The 19,625-nt window shown below is 37.9% G+C and overlaps 2 protein-coding genes across 4 annotated transcripts in view; one reads left to right on the top strand and one right to left on the bottom strand.

The window, feature by feature from the left end:
• PSMD14 (proteasome 26S subunit, non-ATPase 14) overlaps positions 1-4,822 on the bottom strand; it is a 102,781-nt gene extending 97,959 nt beyond the window's left edge. Inside the window, exon 1 of one of the 3 annotated variants that reach the window (XM_025471066.3) lies at positions 4,514-4,822. The gene's annotated coding sequence lies outside the window, so the exon portion shown is untranslated. Of the gene's footprint in view, positions 1-2,772; positions 3,716-4,068; positions 4,414-4,513 lie in introns of those variants that run through there. The other 2 variants (XM_035696878.2, XM_025471067.3) reach the window with 2 other exon arrangements.
• Positions 4,823-6,624: 1,802 nt separating this feature from the next.
• LOC112674685 (protein mago nashi homolog) lies at positions 6,625-7,141 on the top strand. Its single transcript, XM_035696851.2, has one exon. The coding sequence runs from the start codon at positions 6,670-6,672 to the stop codon at positions 7,114-7,116; it is 447 nt and encodes a 148-aa protein (XP_035552744.1). The 5' UTR covers positions 6,625-6,669; the 3' UTR covers positions 7,117-7,141.
• Positions 7,142-19,625: the final 12,484 nt, after the last annotated feature.

Raw genomic sequence — 19,625 nt, 5'->3', positions numbered from 1 at the left:
CCATTACAAGCTATTTTACAAGAACTTGTTTTGCTAAAGAGATGTGTGACATATTCTTTTATCTTTTATAATGCTAATGAAGTTCATATGTGGACAAATGCTAAAGTGTCCAAAAAAATGAGCAAAATGAAATAGGTAATGTAGAAGTGAAAAAAAAATCATTGGACTAACTTTAATTGGTATTCATAAATCTAAAAAAAAAAATGTTTTGTAAGCAGAGATAATACCCATTGTCTCTTCAACAAAATTATGAACTATCTATGTTTTCAGAAGTATTACAATTGGGAAATGAAAAAGTTCTGGAAACGAATGATGGTGATAGTTGCACAACTTGAATGTACTTAAAGCAACTGAACTGCACATCTAAAAATGGTTAAAATGGCAAGTTTTATGTTATGCATATTTCATATGGAGGTAAAGAGCCATGACTCCGCAGTACAAGTGCCAGTATTCAAATTCTGTCTCTAATACTTATTAGCTGTGTGTCCTTGGGTCAGTTACCTCTCTGAGCCTCAGCTTCCTCATCTGCAAAATGGAAATAATGATAGAATCCATCTTATACAGTTGTTTACAAGATTAAAGAAGACAGTGGACATAAACATTTAACATGATGCTGGGGGGACATCTGGGTGGCTCAGTGGTTGAGCGTCTGCCTTCAGCTCAGGGCATGATCCCGGGACAAGTCCTATATCGGGCTCCCTGCATGGAGCCTGCTTCTCCCTCTGCCTGTGTCTCTGCCTCTCTGTCTCTCTCATGAATAAATAAATAAAATCTTAAAAAAAAAATAACATGCTTGGTGTACAGTAAGTAAACAATGAATGCCAGGTGCTATCATCTGCACTACCCTCCTTAGGGGTCTACAATTCATACAACATAGATTCTTCTTCTGTCACTTAGTGAATTTCAAAACAATAGGTACATTTTCACAGTACTAAATGAATTACATTGGAGAGGAGGGACTTCCACTTTGCAGAATTTAGCAAAAGGGTTAATAAAATTAAAGTGTTACACTATAATATAAAAGACAATACTTAGAAATAAAAGCCATACAAAACACCTACGGATCTAAACCAGGCTTTTAAACATATCGAAAAACAGAGGACCCAAGAGCTTATCGTGATATGATTAACTTACTTTAAACATTATCAGATAATATGAATAAAGTGTTTAGCTGTAATTAATATGTCATACATAGAGTAATGTTTAGAATCCTAACTGGTTAAAAAAAAAAAAAAAACACAGTACGTACTTTCAAAAAGTTATACATCAAAAAGTTGATTTTCCACTTGTTCATCTCCCTGAGTTGATATCTGATTAGAACCTGATACAATTAGATTCTGTTCAGGTTGGAATTAAATCAATTCTCAAATATTTACAGGGAATGTACAGAACCACAAGTAACTTTAAAAAACAGACCCTTCAAAATTATCTTAATCTGGATTTGAAATGTGGCAATTTTTTTTAATTTTTCAACCTTTTCACAAGGGACACTGTTGTCCCAATAATTCATAAAATTCAAACAAAATCATGAAGCCCTTAGCTGTTTGAGTTTATCATTGTTTTTCTTAGTTCATTTTTTTTAAAACATATATATATATTTTTTATGATAGTCACAGAGACAGAGAGAGGCAGAGACATAGGCAGAGTGAGAAGCAGGCTCCATGCACCGGGAGCCCGACGTGGGATTCGATCCCGGGTCTCCAGGATCGCGCCCTGGGCCAAAGGCAGGCGCTAAACCGCTGCGCCACCCAGGGATCCCCCTTAGTTCATTTTTCATTTGTACTCCCCAACCCATGTTGCAGTTACATATTACTTCTGAGACTGCTGCTAAACCCCCTCTTTACTCCAGATCTCACTATATCTCTAATTCCTCTACTTTCTGATTTGTGGAAAGTAATTAGGAACTTCTTTGACTTTCTTAAGGGCTTTCTTCAATGGAAGAAATAGAAAAAGTCAATATTAAATTTAATTATATAAGTAGGATTCTGAAAACAAGATTTTTCCAGTTTAGAACAGTGAAAATGGAAATACCACAAACATCTTTTCTTCTGCTCTCTCCTAATTACAGCATTCAGTTAAATATTCATTAAACACAAGTCTCCCCCTCTATCCCAAAGCAGAGTGTTCCTATTAAAACTTTCCTAAGTGGAAATGACATAAGTCGAAGAAACAATTACCATTTTGTAAAAGCAAAAATCCTCTTTGGTTCTCTTTCTGTTAGCAAAAATGGGTATAATGTAGGTGTTCTGTAAAACTCAAGTGGGGTAAAGCTAACTTTCAGATAGTAGGGGAAACCTGTATTACCTTGTACATAAGGTGATACAGAAATAGAGCCACTAAGAAACTCAGTGACTTTCGCTGAATTTATAGTCTATTTGGGGAAGCAGGATATAAACCCATGAAAAATACATAAAGTTAAAGGAAGCAGTGTAGAGCCAGAAAGCCTGTGAAGGCAATCAGACCTCAATTTGAATACGAGCTTCAAAACCTACTCTCCAGGAATGCCTGGGTGGCTCAGTAGGTTAAGTGTCTGCTTTCTGCTCAGGCCATGATCCCAGGGTCCTGGGACTGAGTTTCACATCAGGCGCCCTGCTCAACGGATAGCCTACTTCTCCCTTTCCCTCAGCCAACACCACCCCCTTCATACTCCTCTCTCTCTCTCTCTCTCTCAAATAAATAAAATCTTTAAAACCAAAAACCTATTCTCTGTATGATCTGGAAAACGTTACCTTCTTCTACAGATTTCTTCTATAAGATGGGGATAATACCTACCTTGCAAGTTGGTGGTAAGATGAAATACAATGTGCCTAATATAGTGCCTGGAACATTCTTAAGGTACTCAAGAACTCTTGATACTGTTGTTATCATCACCTTAGAACCAGAAGCTATATTTAATCCAACTCTCATCTTACACATGGAGACTCCAAAATATCACAAAGCAGGATATGAATGTCAAATGAGTGCAAAAAACTGAGTGTACGACAAGTTCCTGAGTAATAAATTTCATGAATATTCAGGTAAGACTTTCAGAAGTGGATACTACATTATAAAATGAACACTGCTATACGATGGAAAACAAAAGCACAATTGCCTCTTGTTCCTGATATTCAAACACGGGTTCCAAACCTACATACTAAACACAAGTTTACACGACAAGCATAAAAATAAAATAAACCCATAACAGGTTAAAATGCAGGTTTACATTTAGAACCGCAAAAGATTATTTACCAAGCACCTTGGGGGGGAAGAAAAATATCCCAAAGTCAACAGATGGGGTTTCTTTGAAAGAGGACTTCAAAACTTCCTTCTGTGGGCCAGAAATAATTTTGTCCTGGGACACATTCAAATCACTATTCAGGCCTTTGACTAAATATCACTTCACTGAACACAACTGTATGTAGTTTATTCTGAGCTACTATATCTTAATCATCTCTCCAAATGCACAGTAACTCACTAAATTTATATTTGTTTAAAGCATATAAACTTTAAATGAGCCAGCTGCCAGCCTTAGGTAACAAAACAAGAAAACCACCACCGTGTTAATAAACATCTCCACCAAAACTGTGTTCAGTTTTTTGTTATTTCAACATTATCAGTGACTGGCTTATGACTTTATTCCTAATAAACAACAGAGCAGCACCAAAAACATATTTCTTTGACCAAAAAATAATAATAGTCTTCACCCAAAACTGCATTTCTATGCTAATTTGTAAAGCTTCTTCCTTGCCTTCCCCATGAATCTTTGTCGACTTTTTAGTTACCATTTTTAATTTCAAGACTTTTTCATTCCCCAACTATACTAGATTTATATTAAAACTCTTCCGAAAAGTTTACACTTTTTCTTCTTTTGACAGACACAAAGTAAGTCCCCGGGGAAAACTAAGTTCCAAGAAGTAACAGAGTAGCAGATTAATACTTTATTGAAAACAGGAAATGTTATCTATTCACCAATTTAAAAACAAACAAACAACAAAAAAAACCACACAACTCCTCAATCAAGACAAACTGAAAGTTAAAAGGCAGAGCAGGGGGAAAAAAAACAACAAAAAACAAAAACGAACACCATACTTTGGAAGAGTTTCAGGGTTAAAAACCGGTGCATCTCTGGGGTTTCTGTTTGGTTTTTAAAGGGAATTAAAATCCTAACACTACGAGAAAAAGGGTCAAGGCCCACGGGAAGGGCCAGGGATGGAGGCAGCAGGCCTTCAACGGGCAAGTTCTCGTCCGCGCTGCCTGCCGTCAGGTGCCCGGCGGACACAGCAAGAGGCCACACACAGGTCCCCGCTGCAGGGAGGGGGTCCCCAGGCCGAGTCTAATCCCGCGGGGCGCACCCGGCTGACAGGAGGCCCGGGTCCCCGGCGGAGGGCGGCGGGAGGGCGGCGGGAGGGCGGCGGCCCGCGCCCCTCGGCGCCCCGGCCTCAGCGGCCGCTCGGCTGCGCAACGTGACTCAGGCGAGCGCGCGGCTGGCGGCGGCCTAGCGCGGCCGCCCGCGGACCGGCCCTCCCTGCCTTACCTGCGGCCGGCGGGCGCGGGAGGCGGCGGTCCGGGCTCTGGTCTCCCACCTGCGGCGACGCGAGGGCGGCGGCGGCGGCTCCCGCTCCACGGGGCTCTGGCTCGGCGAACCGGCGATGAATCAGCCCGATTCCATTCAAAACAGTCGCCCGGGCCTCCGGCGCGAAGCACTTCCGGGTTCACGGCTCGGGGCTCCGCTTCGGCTTCCGTTCCCCGACGGCCAATTGGAGCGGGCTCGGGCGTCGGGCGGGCGCCCCGGAGCAGAGCGCGCACGGACGGCGGCGCGGCCCGCGGCTCGGGCTCGGGCTCGGGCTCGGCCTCGGCTGCGCGCGCCGCACGGAAGCCCGCCCCGACCTCCGCCCCGACCTCCGCCCCTTTCTGCCCCCACCTTCCTCGCGCCCCCTGCGCGCGTCCCGGTCGGGAGGCGCCGGGCTGGGAGGCGGAGCCGCGGGGCGGCGGGCCCCGGAGCCCGGGTCGCTGGCGTGCTGGCGGCGGCGCCCGGGCCATCTGCGAAGCCCGAGAGAAAGGGGCGTAAAAAGGCGGGGAGAGGTCCCAGGTCCTCTTCACCGCGCACCTACCCACCGCCTTCGCTCTCCGGGGACTGGATTTCCAGGAAAACCCAACGTTTCCCAAATGTCAGAACCACCTATTTTAAGCCCAGTTTCATTTACAGGGCTTTAAAAAAGCATTATTCACGTTTCTCCAAGTAATTAGCGTCAACAGCGTTAAACTCCTCATCTGCTCTGTGCTGGGTTTTCAGAGACCAAAACTGGAGGCCGAGAAAATCGAGGCCGCCCCACCTCGAGTTTAGCATTAGCCCGAGTACAGCCACCGCAGGGCCCTGGGAGTAAGAGCTGAACTTTCCAGGAAAAACCGCGGGACGCCCTCGACAGAGACAGAGAGTCCTGTGTTGGAAGGAAAACAGATCTTAAGAAACTCCCCCACCCTTTCCCCCATATTGGAATGAAAAAATTCCTCCGCCCCTTCTGAAAATCCCCTAGACCAGCCCATAAAACCCCAGCTGGAACCCACCCCGGGGTCCCAGTCCCTGCTCCGCCCTGTGGGGCACACTTGGACCCAAGCTGGAGCTTGTTAGTAAACCCTCCGGTACTTGCATCGGTGTCGGCTCCTTGGTGGTTTCTCAGATTCGCAATCTTGGGCACAACAAAAACCACCCGAGAAATGACCGATTATCGACAAATCTATATCCTACTTAGGCACAGGCTCTGTTCAGGGCAACATGTTCACCCCTTGACTTTGTCAAGTATGTTCCAAATAATAAGCATCCTTAAGGCATTCCCAAGTCAAGATTGGTGATGAATCCTCTGGATGGAGGGAGAGGAGGGATTACAGCATCTGAATCCGAAACCATTGGAGTGTACGTAATTACACAGAACTTCCCTCTGAAAGATACTCCATTTCTATCTAAAAAAAAACAAATACATCGATTATTTTAACCATAGGTAATAATACATTTGGACCAGCATCTTTCTGTGTCTCCCCAAACTGTGCCTACTTGTTTGCTTTTTTGTTTGGTGAACGACCCCATCCTTCAACTAGTTTGCTTCATCAGACATGAGAGTAGGCGTTTCCCTCCTGTTCACCTGGTCCCACTGGCCTCCCAGTTAATCACCCTGTAAATCATGAAGTGTCTAACCTGTAAAAGAACTTTTCTAATCCACCACTCACCTTTCTCCATTTCCTCTACTCCAGACTTAACCCAAGCCTTCCTCATTTTTTTCCTAGAATGATGCAATAATCTTAATATCCATACTTCCAATTTGTCCCCCTTAAATCCATTCTCATTTATTAGCAAAGAATTTTTTCAATTACACAAATACAGTCATGTCCTTCCTTTGCTAAACATTTCACCAGTGACGCCCTCTAACAATCAATACAAAGGTCAAAAATCTCTTTATTTAGAACAGCCTTGCTTCCAGCCACACTAAAGCTAGGGAATGAGATCTATAGGGACTTTGAAAAATTCAGACATTTCTAGGAATCTAAAAGGTAATATGCATGCTTAAGGACATGCGCATACCTAGGGATGTGTGAATGCTCAAGAAAGCCCTGAGAAGGCCCCAAGCTCTCACCTCTGTCTGACCTTTAGGCTCTACACAAGCAAGAAGTGAAAACCAGAGCTTCAGCAGGGCAAACATGACTATGGCCAGCGATTTCTACCTGCACAACTACGTAGGGCACAAGGGCAAGTTTGGACATGAGTTTCTGGAATTCGAGTTTCAGCCAGACGGAAAGCGTAGATATGCCAACAACAGCAATTACAAAAATGATGTCATGATCAGGAAGGAGGCTTATGTACACAAGAGCGTAATGGAGGAACTCAAGAGGATTATTGATGACAGTGAAATTACAAAAGAAGATGATGCCTTGTGGCCTCCCCCTGACAGAGTTGGCCGACAGGAGCTTGAGATTGTAATTGGAGATGAACACATTTCTTTTACCACCTCAAAAATAGGTTCTCTTATTGATGTAAATCAGTCAAAATATCCTGAAGGCCTTCGAGTATTTTACTATTTGGTACAGGACCTGAAATGTTTAGTATTTAGTCTTATTGGATTATATTTCAAGATTAAACCAATCTAAATTGTATGTTTTTGAAGCTGTTTTTATATTTTTTTCTTATCTTTTTTTAAGATATTTATTTATTTATTCATTCATTCATTCATAGAGACACGCAGAGAGAGAGAGAGGCAGAGACACAGGCAGAGGGAGAAGCAGGCTCCATGCAGGGGGCCCAACGTGGGACTCAATCCCAGGTCTCCAGGATCACACCCCAGGCTGCAGGCGGTGCTAAACCACTGTGCCACGGGGGCTGCCCTGTTTTTATATTTAATTAAGGGATGGGTTTGTCATTTACACTATTGGGATTTTTATAAATGTGAAACTTCTTTTTGTATGCCAACTAAAAGTAAGAAAGTACGTAAATAGACTAATGGTTATTCTCACTTGGGTCCAAGTGGTTAGACAGTCCTCACACATGAAATTCTGTAAATAAAAGCAACGTTTTGTTGAGAGTTTGCTCTAATGAAACATATCAAAACCTCAAGAAAAAAAAAAAAAAAAAAAAAAGAAAGAAGTGAAAACTAAAAGAGAGGCATAAACTCACTGCCTCAGTGCTGAAGCCATGCCATACACATGCTAAGCCCCCCTCAGCAAAGACTAGAAGAATCCTTGGTTGAAGACATTTAAGGAAATCTCTCCAGTCATCAGATGACTACTTAAACTAACTGAGCAAAGACTTCACTGGTCACACACATAACAAAGAATATAGACTTTAAGGAATGCATTCAAAAAGTCATTAAACCAGGACACCTGGGTGGCTCAGTGGGTTAAGCCCCTGCCTTTGACTTGGGTCATTATCTTGGGGTCCTGGGTTTGAGCCCTGCATTGGGCTCCCTGCTGGATGGGAAGTCTGCCTCTCTCTCTCCCCTTTAAAAATATGTCACTAAACCAGCATCTGGTATAACAAACAGAAACAACAAAAACCCTGGGGAGGGAGTAGAGTCTTATTTCCATAGTTGCTACATTATATTATTTGAAATATCCAGTTTTCAAAATAAAAAGGTTTTAAAAGTACAACACATGCAAACAAATAACAATGTAAGGTCCATACAGAGAGGAAAAGCAATTAATAGAAACTCTCTCTGAGGAAGCCCATATGTTGAACTTCCTACATAAAGACTTTATATAAAATATTTTAAATATAGGGGCACCTGGGGGGCTCAGTGGTTGAGCATCAGCTTCAGCTCAGGTTATGATCCCAGGGTCCTAGGATCGAGTCCTGCATTGGGCTCCCCACACAGAGCCTGCTTCTCCCTCTGCCTATATCTCTGCCTCTCTCTGTGTGTCTCTCATGAATAAATAAATAGATCTTAAAAAGAAGATATTTTAAATATATTCACAAAGCCAAAGGAAATCATGTCTAAAGAACTAGAAGGAAATATGAGGAGAATATTTTGCCAGATAAAATCAATAAAGAGATAAAAATTATTTAAAAAACAAAAATTCTATAGAGTTGAAAAGTATAAAAACTGAAATGAAAAATTGATTAGAGTGGCTCAATTGCATATTTGAGCAGAGGGAAGAAAGAATCAGCAAATTTGACTACAGATTAGTTGAGACGATCAAGTTTGGAGAACATATAGAAAAGAAAATAAAGAAACACAAAGACACACAGAAGTCTGTGGAACACACTCAGGCATACCAACATATGTATAATGTGAGTCTTAGAGGAGAAAGAGGAAAAGGCAGAAATATTTGGAGACATAATGGTCAAAAGCTTCCCAAATTTGATAAAAACATTAATCCTCACATCCAAGAAGATTAATAAATTCCAAATTGAATAAATTCAAAGAAATTCATACCTGGACACATGATAATCAAACTGTTGAAAGCCAAAGGCAAGGAGAAAATCTTGAAAGTGTCAAGAGAAAAGCCACTCATCACATAATTCTCAATAGAATTTACAACCTAGGCTATAGAAGCAGAAAACAGTGGCATGACATATTCAAAATACTGAAGAGGAAAAAAAAAATCAACCAAGAATTCTATATTCAGGAAAACTATCCTTCAAAAAATGAAGGAGAAATTAATATAGCTCCAAAATATATGTATAAACAAAAATAGAATTCATCACCAGGAAATGTGCCCTACAAGAGATACTAAAGGGAGTTCTTCAGGTTAAAATAAAAGGTCACTAGACATAAATGATAATTGACATGAAAAAACAGAGGACACTTGTACAGATAACTGCCTAAGTAAATACAAAAGACAGTCTAAATATATTTTTATTTGTAAATCATTTTTTTCTATTTGACTTAAAAGACAACTGCATAAAGCAATAATAATTCTGCATTAGCAGATTTGTATAAAGATGTAATTTGTATCACAGTGACAACATAAAGGAAAGAGGAGGGAATGAAGTTATAGAGTAGTGAAGTTTTTGTATACTATTAAAATTAAGTTGGTATTAATCTGAACTGTAGTGTTATAACTTGGTAATTGTAATCCCCACAGCAACTACTAGGAAAATAATCAAAAGATATATAATTTAAAAAATGACAACGGAATTAAAATGGTACACTAGAAAATATGTATTTTTACAGAAAAGGCAGCAGTTATGAAGGAACAGAATAGCAAACAACATATGACATGAAAAGAAATAACAAAATGTCAAGTGTAAATATTACCTTATCAGTAATTACATTACTTATAAATGAATGAAACTTTCTGATTAAAAGACAACTATCTCAGAATGGGTTAGAAAAAAAGATACAACTGTCTACAGTCCATAAGAGACACACTTTAGATTCAAAGACATAAGAAATATTGAAACTAAAAATATGAAAAACATATATTGTGCAAACAGGAACTAAAATGGTACAACCACTTTGGGCATTGTTCTGCTATTTTTTAAAATAAAGTTAAAAATACAACTACCATTTGACCTGGCAACTATACTGTATATATTTATCCAAAGTAAATAAAAACATATATCCACACCAAGATTTGAATGTGAAAAAAAAAAAAAAAAAGATTTGAATGTGATTGTTTACAGCAGTTTTATTAATCATAGGCCTAAACTGGAAATAATCCAAATGTTTCCCAACTGGTAAAGGGATAAAGTATGATATGTCCTTACAATGCAACAATATTCAGCAATAAAAAAAACTAAAGATGTGTACAACAACACTGATTACCTTCAAAAACATCATGCTGAGGCAAAGAAGTGAGGCACAAAAGAGTACATGCTGTGTAACATCATTTTAATGAAACTCTAAACAAATGAAATCGAATATATAGTGACAGAAAGCAGATCAGCGGCTATCTTGGGGGTTTGAAGTGGAGTTAGGTGGAAGAACTGATTGCATGGATAAAAGAACTTTTTAGGTTGTTAGAAATGTTCTTTATTTTTTTGTGTGGTGGTGGTTTGTCAAAACTAATCTAATAGTACACTTAAAATGGGTACATTTTTATTGAATATTATTTATACTACCATGAAGGTGACTTAAAAGAAGAAAAAATTTTCAAATTTGTTATTGTATCCTTTGCCTTGATTATGCCAAGGTATTTGTAGTTAAATCATGTTGTTTTATGACTCAGAATATCAAACCTATTGTTTCTCCTGTCCAAAATGTCCTTCCTGGGCAGCCCCAGTGGTGCAGCGGTTTAGCGCCGCCTGCAGCCTGGGGTGTGATCCTGGAGACCCAGGATTGAGTCCCACCTCGGGCTCTCTGCATGGAGCCTGCTTCTCCCTCTGCCTGTGTCTCTTCCTCTCTCTCTCTGAATAAAAATATATATATATATATATATTTTTTAAATAATAAAAATCCTTTTAAAAATTTAAAAAATTTTAAAAAATGTCCTTCTTCCCATCTGCTATCTCCACAGTCCACCCCATCTTTTTGCAGAGTGGTTGGTTCATTTGAATCATGTATCTTACCCTACAATCCTGCTCTATAATCTCTTTTTTTATTCGTCTTCATTCCCATTTAAACTTTTAACTTCTTCAGAGAAGAGAACATGGTCGGGCCATAAATTGGTACTGAAAATTTTTGTTGACTATTGACGTATTACTTGTCCATGTACTTTGCTTCCTGACTATATACTCAAAAGGATCAGAAACATTTTAAGTCCAAATACAGCTCCTCTAGAAATAATCAATTCTTTAAAAATTAACAACCAAATTTAGGGAATTTAAATGGCCACATATCTGATACAAATACTACATGCTAATATTTAAAACATTCATTGTTTGTATCAGTCTCAGTGTATCTTTGGAGAACACCTCAGTGAACAGAATTGTGAAATGTTTGATATACTCCCCAAAATGATAAGTTGCTGAAAGTTCACATTATCAAATATGTAACGTACACTGCATCAGAGAGAAACTTTTCTGCTCATTTGGTATCTTCTGAAACTGAGAGGTTTGTTAAATGAATGAATAGCTCTAGCTGTTCAAAATGCATCACGCTTATTTTAAGAATTTCTTCCTATTTGTAAAGAGCACTATGTGTATATATATATATATAACTCCTTTCATATACAAAGTCTGACCACATGACTAATAAGAAATTGTAACAGTAAATTTTCAGATAACCCAGCTTTACAATTATGAATATCAGAAAAGGGCTGTTGCCATTTGAATTTTAAAGAAATGTTTGGGAAGAATTTAAGAAACACATTGTTTTCTATTCAAAATTTAAAATCCATTTTAATTGTTATACCTAATTATAGTTTTTAAGTTACGCAGCTTATGAGTATTATAAATATAGATCTAGCACAAGAAAAAGGAAAAATAGGAAAATATTTACTCTTTAAAGTACAGTGAATTAATTTAATGTATAAGGCCAATAAAATAATTGTTACTTCTGCCAGATGGTATTTTACATTTTGATAAAAAGATATATTCTTAATCATATATGTCAAGGAAAAGCGACCATATGTTGTTAAACACTTCCAATTTGTCATTTGATTTAAAAGGCACTACTGATGTTGCCATAAATTTTTTTGGTGATGTGGCCTAAGTATCCTTGGTGTCAATAAAATTTAATCTTCTCAAGTAATTTCCATATTTCTCTTTGACTGAGTGAATAATTCAACAAAGAATTTTTCTTAGCATCTATGAAGAAAGGACACCATAAAGAAGATAAATTAGAATCTGGAGTTTATATTCAAGTTACTACAGTATAACCCCTGTTTTCAAGAAACCTCTAAAATTTAATTTACTGTATTCTAGCAAAGTAAATAAAATAAAGACTCAAATGATTCCAAACTGATGTCCCCTCAGTTTAGAAACCCAATATATTCTTACAATAAAAAAGGTGATTATTTACATTACAAAATTATTTTGCACATTAAAAAAGGGTTTCTAATGAAAGACACTTTACAGAAGACATAGAAAATAGTATTCAATCTCTAATGGAAAGAGGGAAATTGGTATTAGATGATTATTAAAACAAAGGTTTGTATGCCTTTGTTTCCTGGACCTTTTTGAAAAGGGAATTTGTTGGTTCCTCTTACTTGCCATTTTCCACCCATTTCTCTTTCACTCTACAAGGCTTTATGTATGATTTTATTCAGGCTTAAAGTTTAAATTACTGGGTCATCTGGGTGGCTTGGTCAGTTAGGCATCCAACTCTTGATTTCAGCTCAGATCCTGATCTGGATTATGGGATTGAACCCCACATCGTGCTCCAAGCTCACTGCTTGTTCCAAGCAAGGAGTCTGCTTCTCTATCTCTTTCTCTCCCTCTCCCCTCCCACCTTCCTTCCTCTCCTTCTGCCACTCCCCTCCTCTAAAATAAATAAATCTTTTTTAAAAATAAAGTTTTAATTACTATGTACATTCTGAAGACCTGCAAATTTCTAGTATCTGTGCCTATCTCTTCTCCAGGTTTTTCATTGTCATATGGCTATATTATTATTTATCCATTCTCCAGTTGATGGACATATGGATTGTTTCCAGTTTTTTGTTATTACAAACGGGGCTGCTATAAATATTCTATGTTTTCCATGTCTATTTGCCCAAAAGATTCTATTTTTTTTTTTTTGCCCAAAAGATTCTCAATGATATATACCTAGAAGTTAAATGGCTGGGTTCTAAGGCATGCATGTTGTCAATTTCAATAGCTAATACTGAACTGTTTTCCAATTTAATCTTCAAACTTTCTCATCGCTTTACATTATCACCAACATATAACTTTGTTAGACTTCTTAATTTTTGCCAATCTAATGGGACAAAAATGATATATTTTTTTGCTTTAATTTGCATGTTCCTGACTGCTAATAAGTTGAACATCTTTCATATGTTTGTTGGCCATTTACATTTTCTCTTTTCTAAAATGTCAATTCATGACTTTGGCACATTCTTTACTATGGTGTTATGTGTCCTTTTCTGCATATTTTCAAACTCTTCATTTTGCACTTCGGTAAAATGAAACCCAAAGAGCATACATCACATGGGAAAGGTCATATTGTTAGTAGAAAGTCACAGTCATAGGAACCATTGGGTTTTTTGTTTGTTTGTTTGTTTGTTTGTTTTGGTGGAAAAGAAACTCATGTGCAACTAATGGCATTTCCTTCTATGTTATAATTTTATTTTTCTAATGTGGAAAGAAATATAATATTAAATTTCCATGGCACTCTAGATTACATTCTATACTACAGATTGCATTTGATCACATCCTTTCTGAGCCAGGCAGATATACAGGCTTAGAGGTCCACTGAGATTGGAGTGCTGTCCCAAGGATGCAACACCCAACAGTAAACATTAAGAAGTCATAGATTTGTCCATTATATTTTATTTTATTTTATTTTGTCCATTGTATTTTAAATAACACGGAGGGGATCCCTGGGTGGCTCAGCGGTTTAGCATCTGCCTTTGGCCCAGGGCACAATCCTGGAGTCCCGGAATCGAGTCCCACGTCGGGCTCCCGGCATGGAGCATGCTTCTCCCTCCTCCTGTGTCTCTGCCTCTCTCTCTGTCTCTCTGTCTCTCTATGTCTATCATGAATAAATAAATAAAAATAAATAAATAAATAACACGGGAAATTTATTAACAACTATCCTGGAAACTCAAATTTGGGGGATGGAGTGAGGGAAGTATGTAGTGTAATAAATCTTCTATTCATTGTGATCTATCTACTCATTATCTAAAGTGATTGAGAGGTAAAATCAAAATGCAGTGTATTTTTTCTTGTTTATCATGAGTTTTACAGGTAGTATACAAAATAATTTTAGATAGTCCATGGACAATTATCACAGTAATAGGTATATACTTATCTTGATCCATACTAGAAAAATACTTAATAGCATATTGGATCTGTGGTTTAATGGCTATTATTGCTTAAGACGGCACTCCATTCTTTTAAAATCATCTATTAAAGAAAAATATTAAGTAAGCAATAACACAAATAGGATGTGGGTGGGAAAATTGTGAAATGGTGAATAAATGATAAAAATTTCAAAAACACTGATAGTTATCCTGGTCAGAGGTAAACCTGAATTTATAAATTGACTCCAGGGGTGCCTGGTGGCTCAATTAGTTAAGCATCTGATTCTTTTTTTTTTTTTTTTTTTTAGCATCTGATTCTTGATTTCGGCTCAGGTCACAATCTCAGGGTTGTGGGATCAAGTGGTACATCAAGCCCCACATTGGGCTCCACACCCAGCAGGGAGTCTGCTTCTTTCTCCTTCTGCCCCTCCCCTTGCTTGCTCTCTCTCTCTCTCTCTCAGATAAATAAATAAATAAATAATAAATAAATAAATAAATAAATAAATAAATAAATAAATAAAATAAATTCACTCCATCACTTTCTATTTGCATGAAATTGGGAAGTTATTTACCTTCCTTGACTATAGTGGTTATTTTAGTTATTTTTTTTTAAGATTTTATTTATTTATTCATGAGAGACAGAGAGAGAGGCAGATACACAGGCAGAGGGAGAAGCAGGCTCCAGGAAGGGAGCCCGACGTGGGACTCAATCCCGGGTCTCCAGGATCACACACTGGGCTGAAGGCGGCGCTAAACCGCTGAGCCACCCAGCTGCCCATTTTAGTTATTTTTAGTCGCTTTAGCAAATACCAAAATAGTAATGGCTTCAACAAGCTATAACATTTTCTCCTATCTCACATGCAAGTTCAAGGTGGTGAGGGAGTCAGGGTGGCACTGCTCCATGAAGTTCTCTAGAAACCTGGAATCCTTCAGGACAATGAATCTTGAGAGACAAAGGAAAGGAGCTCTCTAGTTCCCCCAGTTGTCCCAGCTTACTCTCTGGAGAGTTTCCAGGTCTCAGTACAGGAAAGTAGAACTTAGTCAAAGCCAAGGGTCTACCTGAGTTGAAGAGATAGAGGTGAGAGTTGGGGAAACCCGGTTGCTAGAGTTCGCGGGGCTGTGTACCAGAGAGAAGAGAGGTTACGGGGAGAACACCAGAGATATGTAGAGAGACTGCATTTAGTAATCAGTTAAGTGTTAATCAACAGTGTGTGTGGCTAGATAAAGAACAATGTGAAATGATTAGAGGGACAAGTGACAAGTTTGTAGGGGCTAGGAATAATACCTATTCCCAACAGCTAGACTAAGTTAAAAATCTTCAGTTGCATCAGTGAGAGCACCCAAGAAGGGGATGCTTCATTAGTGGAGAATAATTAGCCCTAGACTAATTGTGGGTCTGGTCCTACTTAAAAAGCTTAAAGGCAAGACCCCAAAGGATCAAAGTGTTTCTACATAACTGAACCAGATTCACTATTAAGATATCAATTCTCTCTGAGCTAATTCTAAAATTCATATGGAAATGCAAAGGACTTAGGTGAACCAAAACAACTCTGAAAAAGAGGAACAAAGCTGAAGAACTTATACTACCTGACTTCAAGTCTTACTAAACAACTGTAATAATCCAGACAGTGGTATTTGACAGTTTTAGAATCAAATCTCAGTTCTATCTCTTACTTATATTGTACAAGTCACCTAATTTCTGTAAGCATCAGTTTTCTTACCTGTAAAATCAAAACAATAATATGAACAACCTCATAAGTATATGTGACTAAATGAAATAGTGTATATAATGCCCTTAGCACAGTACTGAAAGGCTGACTTGTTATGAATAATGGTTGATAAACAAGAAATTTAATTTTAATCTTTAAAGAAAGTCTAATTTCCATTTAATCTCCATCATGTTTTCTCTGTTCATTCCAAGGAGCTGCCCCTTTGTCCTACTTCTCGCCACTTTCATGGTTAGATTTGGTGTTTAGGATGTATTTCCCTCCACTTACACCTACCCATTGTTGTAAGGCTCACCAAAATCTCCATCTTTTCCATTTGTATACTTCCTAAAACCCTCTCATTCTGGTTCTAATAAGCGCGTGCAAGGAAGTAATGTCTTCCTATTTTTGGCATTGACAGGGCCCCTTTTGGAATCCAACTAGTCTAACTTTTATCACCACATTTTAAGAAAAGAAAAAGCAATAGTAACCATTGTTTAATAATAGAAAATATGAATAAAAGTGAGAATAATTTGGGAGATTTTCAACCTAGAAAAAAAAAACCTAAGGATTGAATTCAAATGAATGCTAAGTTATTTCAAGAAAAATGTTGAATGTCCTCTATTCCACATTAGATACAGAATGATAAGTTTAAGGAGCTTTATCAACAATAAAGATTTTATCAACTGTAAGGATAGCATGAAGCATTTCTGTTTTGTTTTTTGTTTTTTTTTTTTTGTATTTCTGTTCTTAATACCTTTAAAATAAGATGTACAGGCAGATACCCAAGATTTTGAGTGATAATGTCCTATCTTTCATTTACTACTTGGAGAGTTTGTAGATGAAAGAAGCTAAAGCACCTCCCTAAAATTGTTAGGGTGCAGAGTACCCAAGAAAAGTAGGAGAGTGAAGCCTCTGGATTTCTACACTACAATTTTTTTCCTTTTTCTTTTTTTTTTTAAATTTTAATTGCAGCACAGTTAATATACAGTGCTATATTGGTTTCAGGCGTACAATACAGTGATTCAACACTATGACTTTTTTTTTTAAACTAACTTAAGTGATCATTTAGAGACATTATGTGTATTGTTGCTTAAGAAAATTGCCTATGTCCGATCAGTACTGAAGATTAACTGTTTTTTTTTTAATTCCAGGATTCAAAAACATATAGTGCTGTCATTTACTATTTGTTTCAATATGTAGAATGCTGTTTACATAAAATTTTACTCTCTTCTTAAGGATTAGAGTAAAATATTTTTCTTAATTTCATAAAATCCTCAAACTGACACTTAGATTCTATTTTAAAACTAAAAATATTTAGTGACTCATTGGTTAGGACTTATATAAAGCTCTGAGCCTTTTATAAAATAAACCTGATCCTCTTACAAATATGAAAATTAAATCAAAATGTGTGAAGTATTAGAAAATGTTGCTCTAGTTAAACTTCAAAAGCTTTCTTAGCCTCTAATGAGGTAGCTTAAACAAGATCATTTTTGTTAGATGTCATTAATTGGGTCTATAAAGAGTTCTATTATTAGAGTATAACTATTTTTATAATAAACTTATTTATTTGTAGATTAGTTCACTAAAACCCCTTTAATCTTTGTATTAGTTTTCCTGGCATTTCGTGATTTCTCTCTATAATTATTTTGTTTAATAAATCAAGCAATAACCCTAATGCTTTAAAATGTTAGTGTAATAGATGAATTTCCTAACAATTGGGATGAAAATGAGCTCATTCATGGAGAGGATTTAATATTCATTCACAAAATGACAAGAGTTCTTTACAGATAGATGGTAACATTTTATAATTCTTTTTTTTTTAATTTTTATTTATTTGTGATAGTCACAGAGAGAGAGAGAGGCAGAGACACAGGCAGAGAGAGAAGCAGGCTCCATGCACCGGGAGCCCGACATGGGATTCGATTCCGGGTCTCCAGGATCACGCCCTGGGCCAAAGGCAGGCGCCAAACCGCTGCGCCACCCAGGGATCCCAGATGGTAACATTTTAAATAATTCTCAGCCATTGAGTAAAAAGTTTGAAAGTGGTAATTCTGAGACTACAAATAACTTGATTAAGGATTAAATAAAGACCAGATTATTTTTCCTTACCAGGAGATAATTTTTTATTTTATTTTTCAAAGCATTATCAAGCTATTAGTGCTTAACAAGAGCAATTGAACTATCATTGTTCTGACCAAAAAACATTTTAAAATAATATTCACATACAAAACATCAAATCACATATAAATATATAACCTTTTATATTTTTTATAGGTTTTGTTTATTCACGAAGGTTTTATTTGTTTATTCATGAGAGACACAGAGAGAGAGACAGAGACAGAGACACAGGCAGAGGGAGAAGCAGGCTCTTCACAAGGAGCCCGATACAGGACTCGATCCCTCGGCCCAGGATTACGCCCTGAGCCGAAAGCAGAAGCTCAACTGCTGAGCCATCTAGGCATCCCCTATATATAACCTATTAGATAGATAGATAGATAGATAGATAGATAGATAGATAGATAGATGATAGATAGATGATAGATAGATAGATAGATAGATAGATAGATAGATAGAAGATTCTTTTTTTCATGAAGTAACTTTATGAGACTGGCAGGCAAAAAAGGCTTTCTGGTCTTGTAGTAATAACCAAGATATCTCTGCTATAGAATTGCCTCGAAGGTGACATCTCCTTATACAATATTTTGGATTTGGTTATACAATATTTCTAATGAATTGTTAATTGTTTGGAGTAATTTTCAAACCTAAAACCACACACATACATTGTATATTTCTTTGAAAAATCTATTTCAGGGATCCCTGGGTGGCGCAGCGGTTTGGCGCCTGCCTTTGGCCCAGGGCGCGATCCCGGAGACCCGGGATCGAATCCCACATCGGGCTCCCGGTGCATGGAGCCTGCTTCTCCCTCTGCCTGTGTCTCTGCCTCTCTCTCTCTCTGTAACTATCATAAATAAATAAAAATTAAAAAAAAAAAAGATTTCACAGCATAAAAATTTCTAAACAATCATAACTTCCTTCTTCAAAGACTTTATATTTAAATCCTTGATCTATCTGAGGGCATCTGGGTGGCTTAGTCAGCTGAGCATCCAACTCCTGGTTTCAGTGAAGGTCATGATCTCACGGTGGTGAGATGGAGCCCCAGGTCAGGCTCCATGCTCAGTGGGGAGTCTGTTTGAGTTTCTCTCCCTTTATCCCTCTTGTGCTGTCTCTCTCTCAAATAAATAGAGTCATAAATAAATAAATAAATCCTTGATCAATCTGGATTTTATTTTATTTATTTATTTTTTTTTTTAAGATTTTATTTATGGGCAGCCCAGTGGCTCAGAGGTTTAGCGCCACCTTCAGCCAGGGGCGTGATCCTGGAGACCTGGGATCGAGTGCCACATCAGGCTCCCTGCATGGAGCCGGCTTCACCCTCTGCCTGTGTCTCTGCCTCTTTCTCTCTCTCTGTGTCTCTCATCAATCAATAAATAAAATCTTTAAAAAAAAATAAAAAAATAAAGATTTTATTTATTGATTGATGAGAGACAGAGAGAGAGAGAGAGGCAGAGACACAGGAAGGGGGAGAAGTGGGCTCCTCGCAGGGAACCC

Source organism: Canis lupus, chromosome 36, assembly GCF_003254725.2.
Source record: "Canis lupus dingo isolate Sandy chromosome 36, ASM325472v2, whole genome shotgun sequence".
In the NCBI taxonomy this organism is placed as follows: Eukaryota; Metazoa; Chordata; class Mammalia; order Carnivora; family Canidae; genus Canis; species Canis lupus.
Note: the sequence above shows the minus strand (reverse complement) of the source record. Positions and strands in the feature narration are given on the sequence as shown.

What these genes read in the sequence shown, in the direction of transcription:
- LOC112674685 (XM_035696851.2), top strand. Translation starts at nt 6,670, where the DNA reads ATGACTATGGCCAGCGATTTCTACCTGCACAACTACGTAGGGCACAAG.